The 25000-nt window shown below is 49.4% G+C and overlaps 1 protein-coding gene across 1 annotated transcript in view; it reads left to right on the forward strand.

Annotated features, from left to right (window-relative positions):
* Window positions 1-12467, forward strand: part of tshz3a (teashirt zinc finger homeobox 3a) — a 21244-nt gene extending 8777 nt beyond the window's left edge. The window contains exon 2 of the mRNA XM_080002032.1: window positions 8265-12467. Coding sequence (XP_079858158.1) covers window positions 8265-11566 — 3302 coding nt within the window. The 3' untranslated portion in view covers window positions 11567-12467. The remainder of the gene's footprint in view (window positions 1-8264) is intronic.
* Window positions 12468-25000: the final 12533 nt, after the last annotated feature.

Genomic DNA, 25000 nt, shown 5'->3' on the forward strand with positions numbered 1-25000 from the left:
TCTATCTATCTATCTATCTATCTATATTTGTCATTAAATAATCTTTCGCCCGATTGTTTGTTGACACGGTTTCGGCCTAAAGCGTATCCCGGGGCCTCAGCTAAATCTCTATTTTTCTCATCTCTCGTAGCACACATCCTGCACGACAATCAGCGGACACAATGTATTCACAATGCCAACGGGGGGTAGAGAACACACACACACACACACACGCCTGCAAAAAAAAAGGAAAAAGAAAAGGCGAACTGATTGACTGTCTCAGTAGCTTGTGTACGGATGGTGCATTCATGCCGAATCCTTTGTGTTGGCTTGTAAAATGTAAGCTGCACCACGCAGCGGCTCTCCGCTCGTCTCTGCACTGGACTTAACGTCAGGGCTCGTTAATTTCCTTTTCCCTTTTCTTTTTTTCTTCTCTTTCTCGAATGACCAACGATCACCTGTTACATATTTTCTTGTGGGACTTGGAGCGAGCAATTCGCCGCCGAGGATCAAAGGCGAGCGAGAGCAACCCTAAGTTTGATGGAGTGCGCTTGTTCGACAAATTTGTACGGTGCAGAAAAAGCATTCTCGGTCCCGCGCCAATCCGCGAGTATTTTGACAGAATGGGGGCTGTTGTCTGAACGAAATTATTCTAATCTGTTTTAAAGAGTTCTTGGCTGGAATTTGAGAGAGTGAGTGGAGTTGAAGTTGGTTGGATCGTGGGGTTTTTTTTTTGGTTTTTTTTGTCATCTCCTTTCTCTTCCTTCTTGAGGCCGAGGCGGCTTCCTGCGCCCGCGGTGGTCAAGGGCCGTTTCCTGTCAGAGAGGGCCCCCCGCTGAGGGGGGCCGAGAGTTTAAGGGCATCGGAGCCCAGCTTTAAACGCGGTACACATGTATTGGAGAAGAAACCCATGTCATGTTGTGACACACGGCCCCCCCCTCGCCGCCCCCCTCTGTAATCTCTCTCCTTCTCTCTCTCTCTCTCTCTCTCTCTCTCTCTTTCTCTCTATCCACTGGACCTGACGGACCACGGCAAACCCAAGCCCCTCCCTTCCTCCTCCCGCCGAAAATCGACTCTTGCAGCCCGTTCGATTATTTAATCGATTCCCTTTTTTCTGTTTCCTTATTTTATCCAAACCCGCTGGGGCTCGTATGATTTAGTGCCTGAGCCATTGTTGGAACTTTTCAGGCTCATCTGCCCTGGGACCACCCAGACGAGGCTACTTCCTCCCCGCCTTTAAGAACCTGCAAACTTCCCTCCTCTCATTATTAGTTTACTGTGCGGCCATCTGCGCGTCCAGAGACAAACAGTTGGGTGAACGATCAACTCCCAGTCGTCGCAAAGCAAACAAGCACTTATTTAATCATCCAAAATTTTTGTAACTTGTTCTATTTTTCCGGGTTCGACTGCGGTCAGTCTGGTCCCACTTTGTCAACCATTAATCCACAGTTTAAGTTTCCAACAGTGTTTGCTTGAAAAGATACTGCTGGTTTACTGAACCAGGATTGGGTCATCTTTCATGCATCTTTGCGGGAAAAGGAGACATATACATCCTATATCCTGACCCAAACATCAGCTATCTGCTTAGCTGGCTCGAGTAGATCAAGCAGAGATAAAGTCTAGTCCACGTGATGAGGTACTTTTCCGAATTACGAGGTTGTTGTTGTGGTTGTGGTTGATGGTATCAGTCTAAAGCGCTGCAGGCAGGGGCGGAAATTACGGCGGGGACATGGGGGTCCAGACCCTTTCCTGGGAAAAACAGAGCGTTGTCCCCCTCAATATGTCATTGTAAACATAACTATATCATTTTAAATAATGTAATAGTGTGCATTGAAATCACTTATGCTAATTATACACGCCAAACAATACGTTTTTAAAGCGGCACTATGTAACTTTTGGGATTTGGGATTGGGCGCCCCCTTCAGTTTCTGACTGCAATTGCACTTTGACACCACTGCCGTAAAACTCGGTCCGGTGTCCGAAAAGAATTTAACAAATCTGATCATTATCCGTCACATTTCAATAACAGTCTGTGTCACAGATATAATGTACACCTAGGTTACAGCGGCCCTCGCACGGACCAGGAGAGAGAGGGCGTGGGGCCCCCTGCCCCCGGTGTAGGTACCAGATGTGCCTACACCGAGGGGGAAACAAACCCTGCGGTGCAATCAAAGTAAGGGCTGGTGCGTGTGCCGGGCGCACCATCGGCCCGTCTTCATCCGCACACGTGGAGCGGCTACGTTTTGTATGAGCATTATTACCGGACAATTTCTTTTTTTTCATGTTTTTTTTTAAATCGTTTTTTTTAATACATTTTACCTGGCCAAAAAAATGGTTATTACCGGCTAACGGAAACCCGGAGCCAAACATCAAGGAGGCGACGTAGTGCCGTGAAGCGTAACACACCCTTCCCATGGTTTCGCGCCCGAACAGAGAAGTTACATAGTGCACGAACAGGCTTTGGGGGGTTGGTGGGAATGAAAGAGGTGGCATTCTCCAAATTACAAGTCAGTGTACCATCAAAATGATTTTGAAGCTTTTTGAAGTCAAAGGGGCAAAAAGTGATCCTATTGCAAGGTCATTCGTACCGGGACTGAAACCAGGTGTTGCCTTTCCCACTGATATATTAGCGGGTGTTGTCTGTTTTTTTGGCGCAGTGGGAAAGGAGTATTAGTATATTCTTTCTTTGTTACGGCATATAAAATGGCTGCCATGATGTCATTTTGTCAGTATGTTTCTGGCGGGCTTCGTAGCATTCTGGACTTTTACACATTGACAGCAAAACATGAGAGGTCTGCTTCTTCGGGAAAACTAAATCAAATTATTAGCTTCAGTTCAGTTAATGGACGTTGCTTCTCTCTTTCTACTGTAAATAACCCGCATGCTGTACAACCCTTAAGTCATCTGCCTATCACTCATCCAGTATAAGGGTTTCTTCTATATACTGTACATTTAATTCGGTATTTAAAACAGTACCTTCGGTGTCCCCTTCAGGAATTGTTGAGAAATGTTCCTGTTTATTGCCCCCACCAACAAGTGAACCGAAATATCCGCCCCTGGCTGCAAGTCCACGTCCTGTTTACCCGAGCACTCTTAGCATGTGATTCGGATTGCACTGGATGTTTCGACAGCTGTGGCCCGGACGGGGCGTCAACGTGACGACCACGTTGAGAAAATTTGAACTATGCGCTGATGACGGACCGTTAGAGTCTGATTTGTGGCAGGAAGTGGTTGTTTGGCACGAATAATTAACGTGTTTCCAGTGCATACACCAGCCCAGCCACAACATTAAAACCACTGACAGGTGAAGTGAATAACATTGCTCATTTCATTCCAATGCCACCTGTCAAGGGGTGGGATATATTAGGCAGCAAGTGAACAGTCAGTTGTTGTAGTAGATGTGTTGGAAGCAGGAAAAATGGGCAAGCGTAAGGATCTGAGCGACTTTGACAAGGGCCAAATTGTGATGGCTAGACGACTGGGTCAGGGCATCTCCAAAACGACAGGTCTTGTGGGGTGTTCCTGGTATGCAGTGGTCAGTACCTACCAAAAGTGGTCCAAGGAAGGACGAACGGTGAACAGGCGACAGGGTCATGGGCACCTTATTGATGTGCGTGGGGAGTGAAGTCCAGCCCATCTGGTCTGATCCCACAGAAGAGCTACTGTCGCACAAATTGCTGAAAAAGTAAATGCTGCTATGATAGAAAGGTGTCAGAACACACACATCGCAGCTTGCCTTCTACTGCCGAAAGCGGCTACAATGGACACGTGAGCGTCAGAACTGGACCATGGAGCAATAGAAGGAGGTGGCCTGGTCTGATGAGTCACGTTGTCTTCTACATCATGTAGATGGTTGGGGTTAGGGTCCGATCCGATGGAGCATCTGTGGGATGTGCTGGAACAACAAGGCTGATCCATGGAGGCCCCACCTCACAACTTACAGGACTTAAAGGCCGTGTTGTGGCTGATCGGTGTATATTATTCAAGACTTTTAGTAATTAAAAAAAATAAAACATTGAATTTATTTTTCAAACTGGCTTGAATTGCTTTCCCTCCATTTTTGATAGCTATAACTAACCAACACATATAAACACAATGAGATCCACAGCAGTCACTACTAGTACTAAACGAACACAATAAGCCACACAGACAAACAGTCTCCATTTTCTCTCCTCCGTCAAGATTGAGCATGCAGTCAAATGGGGGAGGCGCTTCTGCATTGAGATTTTGGATACGTCCCATTGATGGAAAAATTTGGCCCAAGGCATAACTCTCAGTATACTAGCGGTGCAAATTGCTTCTATTGTAGAGACAAGTGAATTTTTGTTTTTTTGTCACAATAAGAGATTTTTTAAACAGATTCCATTCAAAGAAAGTAGGCGGGCAAAAAGATCACCGAGGGTCTTACACGGTTTACAGGAGGTCACGGCATCTTCTCCCGCCTGCCCCGTCACCCACCTCTGCCCCCTGTTTGTCTCCTCTGGTCATTACAGCCGCGGTGCTGCAGCTCTATCGCGGGATCTCTTCCTCGCGGCTTGTCTGTGGCCCTTATGTTTATGAAAATGATACTCCACAGGAATGCCTCCCACATGCCAGGATGTCACTGTCTTTCCTCATCGCCCGTATGCGTGTGTTTATGTGTGTGTGTGTGTGTGTGTGTGTGTGTGTGTGTGTGTGTGTGTGTGTGTGTGTGTGTGCACGTGTGTGTGTGTGTGTCTCTGTGCATGTGTGTGTGCGTGTCTGTGTTTGTGTTTGTTGCATGAAAGGAGTCGGGGGCGAGGCTTGTTTCATAGCTGCTTTATTTATATTTACACGAAGGATAGATTTAAGGCTATTCGTTGTTGCTTGTGTGATGTACATGTGTGTGTGTGGGTGTGTGTGTGTGCGTGTGTGCGTGTGTGTGTGCGTGACTTTGTGCAGACATGTTGTTTCTGCTATTTCTGTGCAAGGCGTGACTGAGATGTTGATTGTGTGAAAGTGAACCTCCCACCCCACTACCCCCCTCCCTCCCATCCTCCTTCGCTCCCTCGCTCCCCTTCCCTCCCCTCATGGCTCAGGAATCATTCATGGAACCTAATGATTCTTGTCTTTCCCCCACATGGCATTGGCCCACTTTATCACTACAAGTACACATGCGGACGTGGGTGTACACACACACACACACACACACGCGCGCGCGCGCACACACACACACACACACACACACACACACACGCACACACACACATACACACAAACACACACACATTATCAGAGGAATGCATATGCTGGCCATGCAGCTTATGCCTGGATATTAGTTAAGACTGCATCTGAGTGTATTGTTGTATTCATAATCCGTTTTCTTTTTGTTTTTTTTTTCTCTCCCCACTCTCAGGGAGCCTCTATGCTGCCATCACCTTTTATTAGCTTGATAAATCACCTCTGTTGTCAGTCAAGCCAGGGAGAATAATTGGATGTGGTTGTCGCCTTGTGTGATGGATTATCAGTCATTGGGGATTAAATTAACAGATAGTCCTAAGACGTAATGGTTTTTGTTTTGCATTTTAAATTGCCTGGGAGCGTCACGAGGCTCTCTAGGTTTTTATGGCCGCTCCTTTTAGACCGTCCCTCGCACTCGCACTCTCAGTCCCCCCCTCACCCCCCTCCCTCTATCTCATCCTAACCCTCTTTCCCCACCGACATCCCTTGTTCTCCCCTTCATCGTCTGGCTGCTATCAGGACTTAGCGGCGAATGAACAATAACCCGCAAGAACTATGCGAGTATTCCAAAGTTAAGCTCTCATACGCAGAGAAAGAGAGGGAGGGAGGGACAGAGAGAGAGAGGACGGGGGGACGTTTTAGAGCAAAGCGATAGTGCGAGCTGAAATCGGATCCTGCAAATAGTCGTTTGAAAAAAAAAAAAAAAAAAAAAAGGGAATACGTTCCGTTGAGGCGGGATGCCAGGCCCGTCTGATCCGAGCCGACATCTGTGACCAGCTGGTCGGGATGCGAACGTATTAGCCATCTCGTGCAGTCTCGTCGATTTTCCCACTTTCAAATTATAGCCGCTGACACAAACACCCTCCGAAGGAGAAGGGTAGAAAAGAGATAGGAGGAAGGGGGGATGAGGGGAGGCATTTTGGGTTGTGTGCTGGTAGAGGGTTGAAATATTCCCTCTTTCGCCTTGTTTGCCAGAGCGTGAGCAATCTACGTCGTCCTCTGCCCCCCCATCCCCTCCCCCCACCACCACCACCTTCTAACCCCCACACCCGACGTGCATTATCATAATTGTGTCCGGGACGTGAGGGGCCAGGGAAGTGATCATGTCATTTTATTTACACCCCGCTCGGCCCCCTTTACCAGAGACACGCCGCTGACTGCCAGGCCGACTAGGGCCCGACGACATCTTTTGATCAGGGCTGTCGAGACCTATCAGCCGAGAATGGCAGGTAATGGATACCCGGTGACAAACCGAATCTCCGGGAGAACGGGGAGACTGGGCCGCACCTGCCAGGTCTCCATTAGGGCCGGGCCTCTCAGCGGGGCCGCCTGCTGAGGCTGCCCCCAGGGGCCCAAATCAGGGCCGCTCCAGCCGCGCGGCTGCATGGAGATTGGCTGTTAGCACTGGAAATGGGAGTTATTTCAGCTATGACATTTTTGTTTAGACTGGACGTGTGTGTGTGTGTGTGTGTGTGTGTGTGTCTGTCTGTGTGTGTGTGTGTGTGTGTGCGTGCGTGCGTGCCTGTGTGTGTGTGTGTGTGTGTGTGTGTGCCTATGTGTGGGTCTATGTCTGTGTGCCTGGGGTTGTACATTTTGTCTGTGTGATTTTTTTATTTGTTTTTTTTGTTGTCTGATTTTGTGCTTGTAAATAGCTTTTTTCTCACTTTGTGCACAAGCTGGAGTGTGTGTGCCGTTTGTGTGTGTGTGTGTGTGTGTGTGTGTGTGTGTGTGTGTGCGCGTGTGTGTCTGTGACATCCTCGTCTACGTGCAGCTCTACTACCTGTCATAGGGGTTTTACAAGATTGCCTGAGCAGTCCGCGCCATTTCATTTACCTCGAAACCCAGCACATTGAAAGCTGATTTGCTCCTCCTGGGGTTGGTTGAGCGCATTTCGTAGAAAGGTGAGGCGCATGAGGAGCAGGGCTGACCAAACAGCCGGGTGTCCCGTTTAACATTGCGCTGTCAGAGTGACGGTGGATTGAAAACGTGGCGGCGGTGGGTGGGTGTAGGGGGCTGCTGGGTTTTGCGCGGGAGGGGGCTGGATTGGCAGTGACGGCCCATCACTGTGCCAGACCGCCGTTCTCGGTGATATCGGACACGGCCCTTCTGGGATCCATCAGAACCAGGCACAGCCCAATAGGACGCTTTCACCAAAGTCTACACACAATGTACACACCTCGATGGCCACACGTAAATTTGTCACCCGTCACCCCACCCCACCATTATGTGATTCTACTTTAATTTTCCTCCTCTACCACTCTGCACCATTTTTGCAACTTATGTGTGAGTGTGTATGCTTAATAAGGCTTAGATTGGCGATGTTTTCGATTGGTATCCAGCGCCCATCCAGCTTGGACCTGTGTGATTCTCTTTATAAAACATTAACCCTGCATATCTATCACTCACAAAAGATTTTTCAATGAACCAGTGTAGCCAAGGCATGTGATTTGTCGTGTGAATATTTTTGTCAACACGATTCTGACCTCCACTTTCTTGTAAGGAGTGGCACTACACTGTTCGTGCGTGTCTGTCTGCATCCGTGTCTGTGTGTGTGTGCGTCTGTGTGCGTATGTGTGTGCAAGCCCGGAGTAGAGGCAGATGAAGAGGCATCAGACATATTAACTGACAGATGGAGGTTGATCCAACTCATTTATTACCCCAGAGGAGAATGCCACAGCGAGATTGGGCTTCATTAATTTCAGATTTAGTTTTCATTTCAAGCTGTTGCTCCCTGAGATAAATAAAATGGCACATTATGTTTTTGCCAAGATATTTCTTTTTGTTTTCCTCCAATGGAAGGAGTGAAAAGAGAGGAGGCATAAGTTCCGTGTGGCGGGGGTAGTATATAAATACAGGCTCGCCTAGAGGAAAATAACACCTCAACGGTTGATGAGGTGAAATGGGATGACTGTAATTTCTCAGCCGGCTTTAAAGGCTCCCTCACAGATGGCTCATTTATCCCTGGGAGTCCTCGGGCACACATAGCAGGCAAACTTTTTTCTCCAGTTATTCTAACGCACTGTGTTCACTCCCTGAAATTTAACTCATCTCTTTCTTTGCCTCATTGTCTCCCATTTCTCTTGTAGCCTATTCTCCCGAGGAGGTGACAGAGCCTACTGCGGAAGATGAGGATGTGGGAGCAGAAGCCCTGGCCGCCGTCCCTCTGGTAAAAGACGATTTAGTGGAATGCGGGACAGCGGCCACCAAAGAACCAAGGTGTGACCACAAACCAGCCAGGGTTGCGGAGCACTCTGGACAGGCGATGGACAGCGACTCACACTTGAGTGAGGCCAGTGAATGCCTTTCTGACTTTGAAAGTCCTTCCAGGCAGACGGAGGGCAGCACGGTGGCAGTGCCTCAGGAAGAAGAAGTTCAAACGCCTCCAATTGGCGTGGACACCCTGGAGCAGATGAAGGCTATCTACTCAAGCTTCTTGACCAGCTCTCTCTGGTCACCTCTGAACTTTGTGCCCACACCCACACAAGCACAGCCCATAGCACCTGTAGAGAAGCCCACTCGCAGCAACAGTACGAGTAGCAGCAGTAGCTGCAGCAGTAATAGCTATGACTGGCACCAGTCAGCCGTAGCCAAAACACTGCAGCAGCATCCACCACAGAGCTGTCACCCAGCTCAAACCTCAGAGCCTAGCCTCTTTAGTACCGTCCAGCTCCACAGGCAAAACCCAAGGCTGTTTGGATCCATCTTTACTGGGGCCAGTAAGTTCCGCTGTAAGGGCTGCAGTGCTGCATACAACACTCTGGTGGAGCTGACAGTTCATATGAATAATACAGGCCACTACCGTGATGACAACCAGGACCGGGCTGGCAGTGGTTCCAAGCGCTGGTCTAAGCCTCGCAAACGCTCCCTGCTGGAGATGGAGGGCAAGGAGGATGCCCAGAAGGTTCTGAAGTGTATGTACTGTGGCCACTCCTTTGAGTCACTCCAGGACCTCAGTGTCCACATGATTAAGACCAAACATTACCAGAAAGTGCCTCTAAAGGATCCGATGACCCCTGTGGCGGCAAAAATAATTTCGTCAAAGAAAAGAGGCTTTGTAGGGTTGGACCTCACACCCTCCTCACATTCTAGAGAAGGGACCCCCAAAGCTAAGTACCCACAGGGAGACCCAAGGGAATCTGCACAGAAAACTTCTTCCAACCCTTATACTAGCACTAATAACCGCTATGGCCACCAAAATGGTGCTAGCTATGCTTGGCAGTTTGAGTCCAACAAGTCCCAAATCCTCAAATGCATGGAGTGTGGGAGCTCCCACAACACACTGCAAGAGCTGAGGTCCCATATGATGATGACCGGACACTTCCTGAGAGTGACCAGCTCCGTGGGGAAGAGAGTCAAGCCACCCACAGGGGCCACTTCCTCCAGTCCAGGGAGAGTTACCACCCATAATGAGGAGAGAGTCCAGTCTGTCCCACTAGCCCCATCAACGTTTCCTCCTCCTTCACCTCCAACTGTTGCAACATCCCCTGTTGCCTCCCCTCCCCTCAAAGAGATCAAAAAGGAGGAGGAGGAGGAAGAGTGTACCAAGTTGGAGGCTGTCAAAAATGAAAAAGAGTTTTCAAATAGAGATGGAAAGGAGGAGGATGCAGGGAAGGAGGAAAAGTTTGATATTTCAAAGTATAACTATCTGACTGAGGAGGATTTGAAGGAGAGTCCCAAAGGGGGCTTTGACATCCTCAAGTCCCTAGAAAACACTGTGACGTCAGCTATCAACAAGGCTCAGAGTGGGAACCCTAGCTGGGGGGGCTACCCTAGCATCCATGCAGCCTACCAATTTCCTAATGCTGTCAAGCTCCCAGGGTCCACCATAGAGAAGAATTCCCCACTGAAGTTCATTTTTGCTGAAGATGGGACACTCTCCTCTTTGGCCAAGAACCAACTAGTCTCTCCACCCCTGACCCAGTCCTCTCCCCTCCCCACCAACAACTTTCAGGCCATGGAGGAGTTGGTAAAAAAAGTAACTGAAAAAGTAGCCAAAGTGGAGCAGAGGGTGAGGCAGTTGTCTCCTAAGAGAGAGCAGCGACTCTCTCCCTGCAGCAGTGAAGCTGCAGAATCCACTAAGGGGGGGGGTTCCGATTCACCTCGGGAATGGAGAGCAGTAACTCCAGCAAACAGTGACCGGGGAAGCCATAGTGACCGTGCATCTCCACCAACAGAACCCAAGAGAGAGACGGCCGTTAAATCTCCTACGGCCCCCACTCTGAGCTGCAGCACCACTATTATCACAAGCCACCCTCCTCCGGAGCAGCCCTTTGTCAACCCACTAAGTGCTCTTCAGTCGGTGATGAACATCCATTTGGGAAAAGCAGCAAAGCCCTCGCTGCCAAACCAAGATCCCCTGAGCCTCCTCTCCAGGCTGAGCCAGAGCATGGCCGAGAGGGCTGCTGTGGCCACACCCCCAACACAGACAACGAAAACAGAACACGTAGTGGACCGTAGTTTTTGCCAACCCAGTGATGACCAGCCAATAGACCTGACTAAAGGGAAAAGTGACAGGAGTTGTTCTTTGGGCTCCACCCCCTTGACTCCCTCTTCCACAGCCTCGTCCATCTCCCCCTGCTCTATAGTAACCCCTGCTAAGCTGACAGTTGTGTCTCCCTACACATCCAGCAGCCCTTTACACGAGAACGCCTTGTCTGATATCTCTGACATGCTGAGAAACCTGACGCAGTCCCAGCATGTCTCAAAGCCTCCATCACGGCCCCGGATCACAGACAGGACAGAGGTGGTGGGCTCTACCCCAGAGGATACTGAGGGGCCGCTGCACAGCCACAAACGCAAGGGTCGACATTCCAACTGGAATCCCCAGCACCTGCTTCTTCTGCAGGCCCAGTTTGCCTCCAGCCTGAGGCAGACATCAGAGGGGAAGTACATCATCAATGACCTGAGTCCACAGGAGAGGATGCATGTGTCCCGTTTCACAGGCCTATCAATGACTACTATTAGCCACTGGCTGGCGAATGTAAAATACCAGCTGAGGAGGACTGGCAGAACCAAGTTCCTCAAAAACCTGGATTCAGGTCAGCCTGTGTTCTACTGCAGTGACTGTGCCTCGCAAATTCGAACCCCAGCAGCGTACATCTGTCACTTGGAGGCCCACCTGGGCTTTAGAATTAGAGACCTAGCCAAGCTGTCCCCTAAACAGACTGTGAGAGACTCTCAGACTCTAACTGAGAAACTCTTGCCCCTAGAGTCCTTCCTCCCTCCGCAATCACAAGATGACGGCAGCAGTAATGGGGCAGTATACCGCTGCCAGCTCTGCGTCCGTAAGTTTGCGAGTAAGCACGCCATCAAGCTCCACCTCAGCAAGAGCCATGGGAAGTCCCCAGAGGACCATCTTCTGTATGTGTGTGAGCTGGAGAAACATTAAAAGACACCTAATATTGGACATAAAATATATGTAGAATAACAGAAGAAAACTGTCCAACAAACAAAACAAACGGATCACCTGTGTGAAGGTGCACAATAATGCCGTGAACAATTGGAAATGTCAGCACAAGGTGTTTACATCTATTTGACTTGCTATCATTTTAATTTCTCTAAATTTACCTAGGCATTTCACATGTCTGCTATGTTTCAATGTATGGGTTAAAGCTATCGAGCCTAAAAGGCGTAAGTCACTAGAAAAGGATCATCAGTGTTTTTCTTTCCATTGCTAAACCATTGGTAAGGACAGACAATAAGGACTGATCACTGCAAATCTCTTGACTAGAAGGTCATCTAGTAACTTGAAATGTATTAATTCTATTGTATTTAATTTAAATTCTGTGTATTTGATTTGCTGGTAGACTGCATGTTAAAGACATGTTCACAGCTACTGTCGTTTTTTTACAGCCTGGTCCATATTTCAAAATGACCTTTGAAATTAAAATCAACACTTAAAGGAACAGCCACATGCCTGGAAAGGGTCTTTAGAAGCAAACAGGGAGATAATTTCATCGCTCGTTTATTTTGTTTTCTCTGTAGAGATTACCATTTCTAGCCGATTGTAAAAGCCGCTTCAGTCTTTGTCAATGAGTCGGGGGCAGTTTATCCAGGTATCTGTAAAAATGTACATACAGTATATAAGCTTACGACTTGCTGTTTAAATTATGCATACTTGTTATATCTCCTAATTTAAGAGGACTATGACTATCCACTGGTGCAGAGCCTTTGAAGAAGACAAAATGACATTGTTTTGCACAATAGTTTTATAAATGTTATTTGATAAAAAATAGAATACACATATGTTAATGCCTTGTGCTTCTATGATTAAATTGACTTAACTGCTGGATCAAGTTTCTGTGTTTTATTTCATCTATGGAAATGAAAACCTATCAGCTATTCATATGAGCTATGACTGGTTTTATCATTTAAATCAAACCTAGACAAATTAGCTTTGTAGGTCAGGGTTTGTTATAAAGCAATATTTCAAGAAGCAAAACGTCAAGTCCCTTGATGATTTTCATTAGTTCAAAATAACCTCTATAGCTTTTAATGTGAGGCAATGATCGCTATGGGTCTTTTTTTCCACTAAAAGTCTCATTGGAAATAATGCAGCGTGAAGAAAAAAAAACAACAACCCACAATTCTCTTAGTTCTCGGTGAAATTGCAATATTAACCCAAGGCGTTTTTCAAATTGTCTGCTACGTTCCAAGAGCCGCCACAAGCCGGCATCTGCTTAACCGCCACGCAACAGAACACGGCAGCATCTCATCTTCTGTCAGTGTCGCTGTCTTCTCAGCCACAGTTTGGCCAGATACTCCCTGTTTTCTGTGTCGCATTATACTGCTTTGGAGCAAGTGGTGCCGCTGCCTGTGAGGCGTCTGGCAGGTGGTGTGTACTGCATGTAAACCACCAGATGTTTCCGAAACGAGCCACTGGAGGGGGAGGAGGTGGAGTAGGAGGCAGGCTGCAACAGCAGGCGAAGTGGGCTGATTACCACGGGGGGCTCGGGTGCCATCAGGAGCCCTGGGCACAGACAGCAGATCTGGCACACACCTGGACTTCCAAGACCGTCCCCTGGAAATAAATAAAGCACATTCTGTATGCGCGTGTTGAGACAAGCAGACAGTAACACAGACAGGTGCTATTCCCTCAAAGCTGGCCTTTGGACCTAACACCGTTGCCGGCAGGCCTGGATGAATCAGACAAGTGACAATGCAGGCCGGCTCCATGCCGCGAAGCAAGGAATTCTGATATTTATAGAAGATGCCGATGAAGACTTATCGATACCACAAAGCGCAGGCGCGCGCGTGCACACACACACACACACACACACACACACACACACACACGCACACACACACATGCAGCAGAAAGCCATACACAAAGACACACAAACAAACACTATAGCTATTATACATTTCTCTCTGATTTGAATACGCCCAGGGACACCATGTTCTTTCTGTTTAATGTTCCTTGGGGCCGGCTTGTCATGAGTGACTGACTGAGTGACTTGGGGCTTGGAAGTTATCCGGTTACTATGGCGACGGCCATTTGCCCATCGCCTAACCTAGCTCGCTCGCTCAGCGGAGGACAGCTCGAGAGCAGCGCACCCATTTACTCTCTTAAATCTCATCATCTCGCCTCAGTTCCTCCCACCCGGGAACAGATTAATTAACACACACACACTGTGTCCTGACCCCGTCTTCTCACACAAAGTCATTACCGCCCGAGACTTGCTCCCGGCCCTCCGTCGTTTAGGACACATCGGTCGCGAGCGTTACCGGGAGCCCGGCCGATGACTCAAGTCTGACAAACAGAATAAAACCCTTAACAAAGGATGATAATTGAAAGATGGGATTCAGACCAGTAGCCATTGATAATGCAAATGAAGGCCTTATAGAACGTCTCATGAGCGCCTCGGGGGTCATTCAGCCAATGGATATAGAGCCATCTCTCAGACGAGAACAATATTGTTGTTGATGTTGTTTTCCTGCGCCGCGCGTTTGGAGGAAGGGGTTTAGGTAGTGATGGAATCGAGGAGAGATGGTTGGGGGCGTTAATGAGATAGTTGACACTTTTGGGGGTTAATGAGGGGCTGGAGGGAGAGGCCTAAATGATTGGACTTCTGCATGGGTGAGCATTATAGCAACTGCGGACCGACAGAGGAGAGGAGGACGCCTGATATGCTGCAGCCAATTATATAGAAGGAAGGGGGGGAAAAAAACGAGGACTTCTTTTTTATTTCGCTGAGATTATAAAGAGGTGATTAGATGCGTTATCCATTGTTCCTTTGTCTTGGATATCCTTGAGAGCCGGGTAGTTATGGACTCTGCTGCGCCTCAGTGCACCTAAAACAAAGTCAACAGGGAAGGGGGGGGAAGGAAGGAGGTGGACAGGACAGTGGTGGCAGAGGAGGAGAATAAGCACCCCCTCCCTCCCTCTCCACTCCACAGATCTCCCATCAACTCTTGTCATCTCTCTAATGAATATCAGTTAAATTGCTCTGTGGATCTGACGAGTTTGGATGTCAATGTGATTTGTGTGAGTGTGGCGGGTGGAGGGGCCCAGACTAATGAAAGGCGAGCCCGGCCTGACAGAGTGATGAGCATCAGGCCCATCAGACCAATCACACACCGGCGTCTGACAGCACCGACACGCAGACAGCTGAGCAGAGGCCACGCATTTAGGAACACAAAATGGCTGCCACAATAGCGGTGGATGTATCGGATCGGATGTATGGATCAGAAGAGCACAACAACAAATATGACCCCTCACCCCTCGACAGGTACTGGCCCAGCTACAGCGAGATATAATTCCTGTATACGACTTGGAGCAACTGAACTCAAATTTTCTTAACCCGTCCATTCAACCCGTTGGTTCATGTGTTATAACAAAGTCTCATCCGGGTACGACAATAAATAAGTCTATGAGTGAAATAACGAAATAAAAGCCATCGTTTATCGCCGACATCAACACAAATAAACCCTCGCGTGCCGCTTTGGGAGACAATGTCGCAAATGTTGGTCTGGTTCGGCCGCCTTCCTTTCGAAGGTGACGTGATGTCTCTCGACAGCTGCAAAGAAGTCATGGGTGGAACGAAGGCGGCTTCACCTTGGACCCCCGACCCGCGCCTCCATCGCTGCATATAGGAGGGAGCCGGTTAGTTCGGCGACAACTGACACGAAAAGGCGCGGGTTCCGTCGGTGACACTAAAGGACGGTATTCTTCCTGTCCTTTCGGCTGGATTACAACTGCATCGACGCAACGTGTCTACTCAAAAGGTTGACGGAGGTAGTGGAAAAACCTTATATGCCACAGGCCACGCGCTGAGAAAGCGAAAGACGAACAGAGGTGGGAGAGAGCGAGAGCGACAGATGACTTTATGCGGCCCTGATTTCCAAACGCGCTCGCACTAGTGGGTAAATGTTTTTATGCCACTGTGTTGCAAGAGGCTGCCGCCGCCTGAGATAGCTGTCAGAAGCGCTTTGGTGTGATCTCTGACAGATTTGCTAAAGACACTCGTCTCAGGGCATTACTCTATATATCGTTAGTTTAATGCACAATGACATGACCAATTATGGTGAGCTCCATGCTCAAATAGCATGTCAAAACCTGTGTATCAATCCATTAGATCCTGTCTCCCAGCACATTAAGTGGTACCTTTAGCTATCTCTCCAGGACGCGACGAAAAATGCTGACGGAACGGAAAATTTGCCTGCGCCATTCACAATGCAGCTGTCTTCTGGAGGAGGACGAGGCTCTCTCTCTCTCTCTCTCTCTCGTTCTCTCGCTCCCTCCCTCCTTCTCTCACTCAGAGCAGAAGAAACATGAACAATACATCTAGATAATGGCCCGCATTGTTTACTTAGTCCCGGAAAATGTATTTACGCAAAACTCTAAAATGCATTTAAGAGGAATCACTCACTCCGGGTAAAGGCTCGTTGACGTTTTGGCTCGCTCGAAAAAGCAGGTGGGGTGTCATAACAACATCGTACGTTATCCCATCAATAGAGATAAGAAGGTGTGCCTTATTTAGAGGGCATGGGTGGTGGGTGGGGGGAAACCGGTGTTGACCGGCAGCGTCTCTCTCTCTCTCTCTCTCTCTCTCTCTCTCTCTCTCTGTCTGTCTCTCTCGCTTTCTCGCTCTCTCGCTCTCTCCGTCTCTCTCTGTCAATCTCACCACCTTCCCGTCCCCTATCCACTTGCCTGGTCAGCCATGGCGTGTGCGTTATTTCGAGGGCACGTGCATGGGCGACGGGCGGGGGAGGGGGGCTTGACCGGCAGCGTCTCTCTCTCTCTCCCTCTCCCGCTCACCGTCGTCTTCCCGTCCCGCATCCACCTGCCTGGTCGGCCATGGCGGTGGGGGGGGGGGGGGGCGTGATTTAGTGGCGCCTGTCCTAATGACCTCTCTGTCCTTGCGATGGGAGCCCGCCGCCTCGGGGCGCTGGCATGGAGGATGTGCCTGGGACCGCCTGGCACTTCTCCTGGCACCACGCGTGGGCACGGCGTCCGCACTCTGTCACCCCCTTCTGATGGATCGGCCTGTCTCTGGTGCCACCTTCATGAAATCACTTTTTGATTTGTTGTCATGTTTCCCCCCCCCCCCCCCCCTCCTCCTCCTCCTCCTCCTCCTCCTTATAGTTGGGGTTATTTTTTCCCCACAGCTAAGAACACCCTCTGGTCAAGAGTGATTCAATTAACCTTCAATAAATCAGTGTAATGGGATATTACCTGGGTGCAAATGTGTTGGCGTTGGTGTCGCGTATATATATGTATTGACTTATTTGTGAGTGCGTGGTCATGCAAGGGCGTCCGTGTGTCTGAAAACATTGGACACAGGTGTGGTGTTTGCCGGGTCCAAAATTTCGACGGTTTGGCGTGTGGCTGAAGCCGCTCTTTTTTTGTCCCCGACGTGTCACTCCGCAGGAAACACATCAATAAGGCCCGATTACAAGGCTGACAAAATTAATCACAACCGTCATTCCACAAAGCTCGACTATGAGAGCGCTCTGATCGCGCCGCATTAGCGCAAAGCATTTGAATGATTCGGAATCAAATTAAAATCCATTTGGGTTTCCTTCTGTCTTCACGAGGGGCTCATTATTCTCATGAACCGCGAAGTGGCGCTTGGATGGAAAGAAGGGTGATGGTTTGTCGAAACCCGGTCTTCTGGCTTAAATGCACGTAGCTCCGTAATTTGGTTGGTTGAATCGGCTGCGACATGTGACAGTGGGAGCAGATGGCCCGGCGTACGCCAGATCGCGAGGCCCGGGTCCAACGCCATTTTCAACATAGATGCTAGTATCTCTAATCAAACTGCTCATTCAGTGAAGGAGGCCGACGCCGAGCAGCCGACGATTCATTCTCTCCATCTGCGCGGCTTCCCACGACCCTCCGAGACGGCGAGTCTTAGCGGTTCTGTCCAGAGGAAAATAAACGTGGTGGGGGGCGAATCCAGGGACATCTGCTCCTCCCGCCTCGCGCCGAGACAGTGTCTTGACGCGGCGGGGATTTTTGACACGGCACGTCAGGGTTAATCTGACGCGGCAAGCCTGGCGCTTCACCGCAGCTTTCAAAAGACGCCTCTTCCTCCGCGTGTCAGTCCGTCTTTCCCCTCCTCGAAACGCTCCGCCTTGCCAAGGTGTCGTCGGACTAAGACGTCGCGGGAAGGAAAAAGCGGAAGAGGGGGAGAGACGGAGAGGAGACAGACAGGCAGAGAGAGAGAGAGAGAGAGAGATTGAGAGAGAGAGAGTGAGAGAGAGAGCGAGAGAGAACCGTGACCTCTTCGGCCGTGCGACGCGTCTGGAGCTGGCAGGGGACGCAATTGAGAGTGACACTCCTGGTTGGAGCTGCCAAGCTGCCACTTCCTGTCCTCTTTATTCACACATAGCAGGAGTTTAAGCCGGACGTTTGAGGAGCGCAGAACAGACATGTGTCTCCTTGTACGGCCGTCCACTCCGACCGTCATTATTGTGGTTCACAGCTGCTCAGTCAACGTCGCCGCCCGACAAAGACGAGGGGAGAGAGAGCGAGAGAGAGAGAGAGACTCCCCCGAGAGATTCCCGCCGCACAGCAGGGTTCCGCAGGAAAAGGTTTCATTGCTTAATTGATTGCGGTGCGAAGCGTTCTCCTCCATCTCATCGTCGGGGTGAGCTTCTCTTTCTCTCTCTCTCTCTCTCTTTCGCTCTCTCTCTCTCTCTCTCTCTCTCCCTACCGTTGCGCGTCGTCGCCTTGGGGAATCCGCCGACGCAATCGAATTGCGGCGGAATTGGGAAAATTGGACTCATAATTTTGATGTTTTGTGTCGAATAAGCCCATAACTTTGTTAGGATCAAGGTTGTCGCCCAGCCCCCACCCACAACCGCCACCCCCACCCCCCCAACCCCCACCCCTGCTCCCCTTGCTTTCTCCCATTTAATGGCCTTGTTTTTCTCCTCCTTTCCCCTCCGCATCTCCAATAATACCTCTGCCAGAGATGGCTCACTTTCACCGATACAAATAAGATTCAAAGTCATGCGGTCCGGCTCCAGGTTTTCATTGAATTCCGTCCCCTCGGGTCAAGTTTGTTTTATTTCTCTGATATTCTTGCCTTTTTTTTTTACCTTCTTTACCCTATACCAGTCGTCTCACTGCTCTCTGTCCCTCCGTCTCTCCGTCCCCCTGTCTCTCTGTCTCTCTCTCTCCATCTCGCATCTTTTCCTTTTTTTCTTGATTCTTTTCCTTCTTTTATTTCCTGGTCGCTCACTCTCAACGCCCTGACACGCACGCACGCACGCACATCCGATTCTCTAAGTCAATTTGATCCATCCAAGGCAGTGGATGTCATTTTATTCCCTGTATTTTCAAGCCCGGTGACTTTATTAAAGGCTATTGCTTCAATCTATCCTGAATGGATGAATACACCCACTGATGAAACACAGGGAAGAGGGTGGGGTGGGGGAAGAAATGAGGCCCACACAGCCTGAAAGGACCACAGCCGATCAGCTTGTCATTTCCAAACGTGTCTGCAAATTTTCTTTGCGTTTCATATGCAATTGAAAACAGCTTGGTGAGTCTGCGGGTTCTGGCACAACGTCTTCTATTCATCTGCAAGTGAAGAGACACAGAGCTGCCCGCCCGCCTCCCAATGACAAGAGAATGCCTGTTGAGACTTCCAGCTCGGGGGGAAAATGAGATGTTACAGTCGGCGGAGGCAAAGAGCAGAGAAAGTTGGAGCCAAGACAAAAATGTGTCTATTCATGCCAACTGGTGTCCTGACCCTCCTTGAGGCTGCCATTGCCTTCTGTCAGTAGAAGGAATTAAAGGGCCATTCACCGGACATGTAGACTTCCAGTTCATTCCGACCAGGCGCCCACCGCTTCTATTCAGCCGCGCCTCTCCGGGGTTTCCGTTCCGACGCCCGATTGACAGTGAAAGGGAATCCTGTCCGACGTGCTGCGGTGAAAACGGGGAAAATGGGGAGCCTGTCCCTTTAAGGTGAACACGGCGATGGCAAAGAGCGCAACCAGCCAACCAACGTTCCAGAGGAGCGGGGAAGGTCACAGAGAGTTCACAGTGAGGATGATGAGTGATGTCCATAGCGAGGGGCTCTGGTGTCTGCTGCTGCACCTCTCGCTAGACCTATAGCTCCATTAGTCCTGAGAAGGGTGGAGCTAAGCAGGGGGGCCAAGCCCGATCCCAGGCTGGGAACGTCGGAGTAGGGCTGGGCTGGGGGGGCTGGATCCGGGGCCGGGTCCAAGTGAGGCTGAGCTAGAATGTATGACTGCTGCAGACGGACAGTCGGTGAAAAGAAACGTTCTGTTGCTCTGGTTGGTAACTGTTTGGGAACGTTGCTTTTTAGGTAGGCTGTATCTGCTCGGTTAGAAGTTGACATGAATTGGTTCAACATAGCAAGGCAGTGTCCTGTGACCAGCCCAAACACTCACCACAATGCAGCAGTACCACCATTTGACATTGATGATGTCATGAACTACCTTTAGACCTTGAAAATTGCTTGTCTTAGGCGCATTGAACCATGCACTGTACCACCCAACGTTTCCTTGAACTTTGCTCAAATTACTGTAGGTGACCTAGGCTGTAAGTTTCCTCCTGCAAGGAGACAGTAAGCGGCCAATACATTCGCTGGGAAGCATAATCCAGCAAATGAGACGGAGCCTCTGCCTTCCCCCCCTCGGGCACAGAACATACTGTCTGCACGGACCAGGCGGTGAGTTCACGTTGGACATTGCGGGCGTCGCCGCAGCACGGCCTGACAAAAGACCGCGCCTACGACGGCATCCCGTGGTCCCCTCGACGGTTACTGATTGACTTCATCACACCGGGCGGTTTAGCTGGAGCCTCTCAGAGCTGTGTTGTCAGCCCGCGTGACTGAAAATAATCACATGCGTGTCAAGTGCGTGTGTTTGACGCGTCGTAGGATCTAAATTCAGACGTTGTCGCCACCCTACCCCTCCACCTCCGCTCCTCGTAGCCCCCACCCCCCTGCACCCTGTTCTTAACGCTCCCCCAACTATCAGAGCTGTATCGTTTTTGGGGGGGAGGGGGATTTTTATTTTTTTTCTCCAAACCTCTGCGGTTTGCGTTGCCAGGCCCCCTGTTCTGTGAAGTGGTCCTGGCTATAAAACAACAGTGACGTGAGTGATTGATCCGGCAATGAGGATGGCAATACTCCTCTGCATCAATATGAGGGGCCGCCTGCGGGACTGGAGCCCTTTCAGACAGCTCCCCGCTTTTCCTCAGAGGAAAAATCCATACACAATTGATGGCGGTTCAAAGGGAGGCTTTATTGTGGGATATCAAATAAAACATCAGAGAACACAAGCGAAGGAGCGAGGGCGGAGAGAATGCGCGAGGGCACGTGAGGAGGGGGAGAGGAGGAGGAGAGAAAGAGCGCGTCCCGTTTTGCTTCATCTCTCTCTCTCTCCCGCTCTCTTCTTTTTTCCTTATTGTTTCACACCTGATTGGTTACGAACTGGCTCGGATGACATGGAAAGAATTGGCATCCATCATTTCTCCAGTGGAGATAAAAAGCAGGATGTGGATGTCAACTAAACCTATGGCACAATAACCATATCCTGTATATATATATATATATATATATATATATATATATATATATATATATATTGTATATACTGCACTGAAACGTATCCAGATGCAGGGAACAGGTGATTGTCCGTGAATGAAGACTACCGAGATAAAGGTGAGGAGTATTGATGGGGTTATTTTAGGGTAGAGCTGAGCGGCAGCAGGACTCGGAGACGTAGGAAGGGAGACATCCGTCTCTTCCTGTCTGCTCTCTGCAGCCTCGCCTACAGCAAACCCCGTTGTGAGTTCATCAGCGCTGCTTCTAATCCAGTGGCTTAATGAAATACATAATTAACACAGCTTAATTGTGGTAGGGACAGTTTTGACAGAAATCATTTCCCTTGGCCGACGCCGTGGTAATTGAATGTGTTGCTCACGCCCCATAACCTTTGGACGGAGGCATTGCGCCACTGTTTTTTTTCCCCCCTTAATCTGTTATGTTTTTCTCATTCTCTCTGTTTCTCTCGCTCTTGTTTCATCTCTTGTTGTTACTTTCTGCATGCACATAATCAAAGCGACGCGGTGAAGCTGAGCTAAAGCCAAATCGATGGCGTTGGCGTGAGGAATTATCACCCGCAATTCGATGATTCACCTTAAACCGCAATCTCTCTCTCTCTCTCTCTCTCTCTCTCTCTTTCTCCCTCTCTCTCCACTCTCCCGTTTGGCACGTGATTGATTGATGTGTGGGGTGTGATGGGGCGTCATGGCGTCAGAGGCGGATTTGCACACGAGGTCACGTGACCGCAGCAGATGGCGCTGCGGCGTCTCGGAGCTGGTTCACCTGCTGTTTGCGCTCCTGCTTTACCGCTATCAAACACCACCGGGGGGGGGGAGAGGTGCGGGAAGAGAGCGGGATGAGGGGCAGGATGAGGAGGAGGGAATAGGGAGGAGAGGCGGGGAGAGCCGAGGGATGGGGTGGAAAAGTTTGCAAGTACAAGGAGAGTTGGCGCGAGAAAAGAGGAAGGAGGAGGAGGAGGAACGCCGGGGAAATAGGCCGGCGTGAGCGGGCTTAGCTTCGGCTTCCTCGCCCCGTTCACACCTGGAAGACTTTTACAGAGTGGTCTTAAACTTCGGGGTTCTTACCGGGGTCCTTGGGGGTGCTTGAAGTTTCTTCAATTTCATCCTCAGAGATTGATGTACTGTTCCATGTACCACGAAAGTAGCTCCCCTTTGTGCAGAGTGCTTGGAAGTGCTTGAAAAAAAACCATTGAAAACCTGTGATATTCCCCCTGGTTTTGTTATTCAAATCATCACGTAATGTGAAAGTTCCAGAACTGCTTTTACCACATGCCAAGGGAATGTAAGACACTTATAATGGTACACGACAATTTTAAAAATATAATTACTTATAAAATAGCTATATAGATATACAGTATATGTATGTTTACATAAATATTTCAATTAATAAAGATCAGTAAAAATAATAATAATAAAGCATCTGCCAATTTAACACCAAACCTAATGATAACCAACAGATATATCCTAATATAAAGATTTAGAAAAAGACCAGAAAAAGAAAAGGTCGAAAAATGCCAGCAGAGAAGGGGTTAATAACAGGTGTTTCATGATATACCGCGTGAGCTCTGTTTTCTTTCCACGGTTCTCTCTAATCGGCAGGAGCTGGTAATGACAGGACGCGGCTCCAGACGCTGCGTGGACCCTCCGCGTACACAGGCCCGCGACGCCCTCCCAGTAAGTAACTGTGAGCGATGGCCCCGGCCGCCGCGACTCCAGGGGACATCCTCCGCGTAATTCTTTTAGCGTAGCATAATATCATTTATCCCCCGGCAAATGGACGCGTGACCCTGCGGTGCCCGTGTCACTCAGAGTTCAGGACCCGGCGAGTTCACTGGAAGGATACGCCGCTGACGCTCGCAGGAAACACGCGCACAGAAACACAAAGCCATTTAAACATATATGCGCAACTACTTACAAATGCATAAGCGCCGCGGCCCGGCGAGGCCCGTGCTGACTAATAGAAGCACTTAACGCGGCCGGCACCGTGAGCGCGCTATCATTGATGGATTTCACCGCACCTCCCCACCTTGACGGCAGTCCAACCGGCAGCCACCTCCGCGCCTATCGGCCCTCTCCAGGCCCCGCTCCCGGGCTGTTTGCGAATGAGTGGCAGTTGTGTGTAAATGCTGACGCCCATATGTCACCGGCACCAATCTGCGGTCCCCGGGGACCCTTCCGGGAGTTCAGCCTGAGTATCACATCGGGGAGAGAAAATAATTTCTGCTGCCAATACGCAGCCCTGTGCCGATGAGAAATGTTTTAATATTTGTCGCCGTTCTGCGGCTGCGGCCGTGACAGTGATGGAGAAAATGTCAGCTTTTTCCACCGTTAAATGCCACTCTTTGTCTCAGCCTGTTTCTCTTCATTGATCTCCGCGGCTGCTTCGGAATCAATAAGGGCCACCAAAGAGTCTCTCGTCGGGGGAACGCGCGGCTGTTTCCTTCCTCTCGAAAGCGTTGAAAGCATATGGCTCTCCCGCCCTAATTATATTGTCCCCCCCGAAGCAGTATCAACTTGGGTTGGTGACATGGTAAGAATGAAAGAAAGACAGACCGACAGACAGACAGACAGATAGACAGACAGACAGACGGACAGATGGACGCCTTATTTAATGGAGGGAAATGATGGTGTTTACGGGAACACACACATCCAAACAAGAGGCTGTTATAAAGTAATAAGACTTAAAGAAAGAAAAAGTAAAGAAGGGCAATATACAATAAATGGATTAAAAAGAAATCGATCGATCGCTAGGTCTGTTGTTGTTGTATTGTTGTCTGTATATTAATAATCATAATAATAATAATAATAAGTACTTAAATAAGTAAACAAACAATAAAATAAATTAATTAACAAATAGATAGATAAATAGATAGATAGATAGATAGATAGATAGATAGATAGATAGATAGATAGATAGATAGATAGATAGATAGATAGATAGATAGATAGATAGATAGATAGATAGATAGATAGATAGATAGATAAATACAATTCATTTATAAGCCCACTCAAGGGCACTCGGACACAAATAAAACACATCCCCCATTGGAAGGAATGTGTTCCCAGAGATAAGGACAACAGAGAGGCGTCATTTTTCGGAAGAACCGTGCGGATTGTAACTTCCTTTCCGCGTCACACTTTTATACATTTTGTCCGACTACGGCGGCCTCCTCCTTCTCCCTTTATCCTCGAGCTCCGCACATGCTTGGCGATAGTGACCCAAACTTGCACCCTCTCGGGTGGTGGTGGTGGTGGGGGTGGTGGGTGCCGTGGAGTAATTCAGTCAGCCTTGTCTTCCAGCTGCAATTCCCCCACCCACTCTCCCCTCTGGTGCAGGAACAAAAGAGAGACAGAGAGAGAGAGAGAGAGAGAGAGAGAGGGAGGGAGAAAAGACGAGAGCATGTCTGACCAGCCAGAGAGAAAGATAGAACCAGTACCAGTTTTGGGCCCCAACCAGAACAGAGGACTCGTCTGAAGCCTGCTTCAATACGACAAACGGGGGGGGGGGGGGTCCGACTGGCTGGTGTGCGATTACGGACGAGGTGTAAAGCACGGATATCCTTTCCGTTTGGAACGAAGTGCTGGCAAAAAAACGACGAGCTGCCGCAAGACATCCCGCCCGTCCATTTTGTATCAGGTGACCGAGAGCGTAGAGGTTGACACTCGCGCCGCGATACGGCGTCCACTCAGCAGAGGGGGGGGGGGGGGGGGGGGTCAGTGTGGGGGGGTCGCCGGGGAGAGCGATGATATAACATAACGCATCGCTTGGCG

The sequence above is a fragment of the Zeus faber genome (genome assembly GCF_960531495.2).
Source record: "Zeus faber genome assembly, chromosome: 6".
Taxonomy (NCBI): domain Eukaryota; kingdom Metazoa; phylum Chordata; class Actinopteri; order Zeiformes; family Zeidae; genus Zeus; species Zeus faber.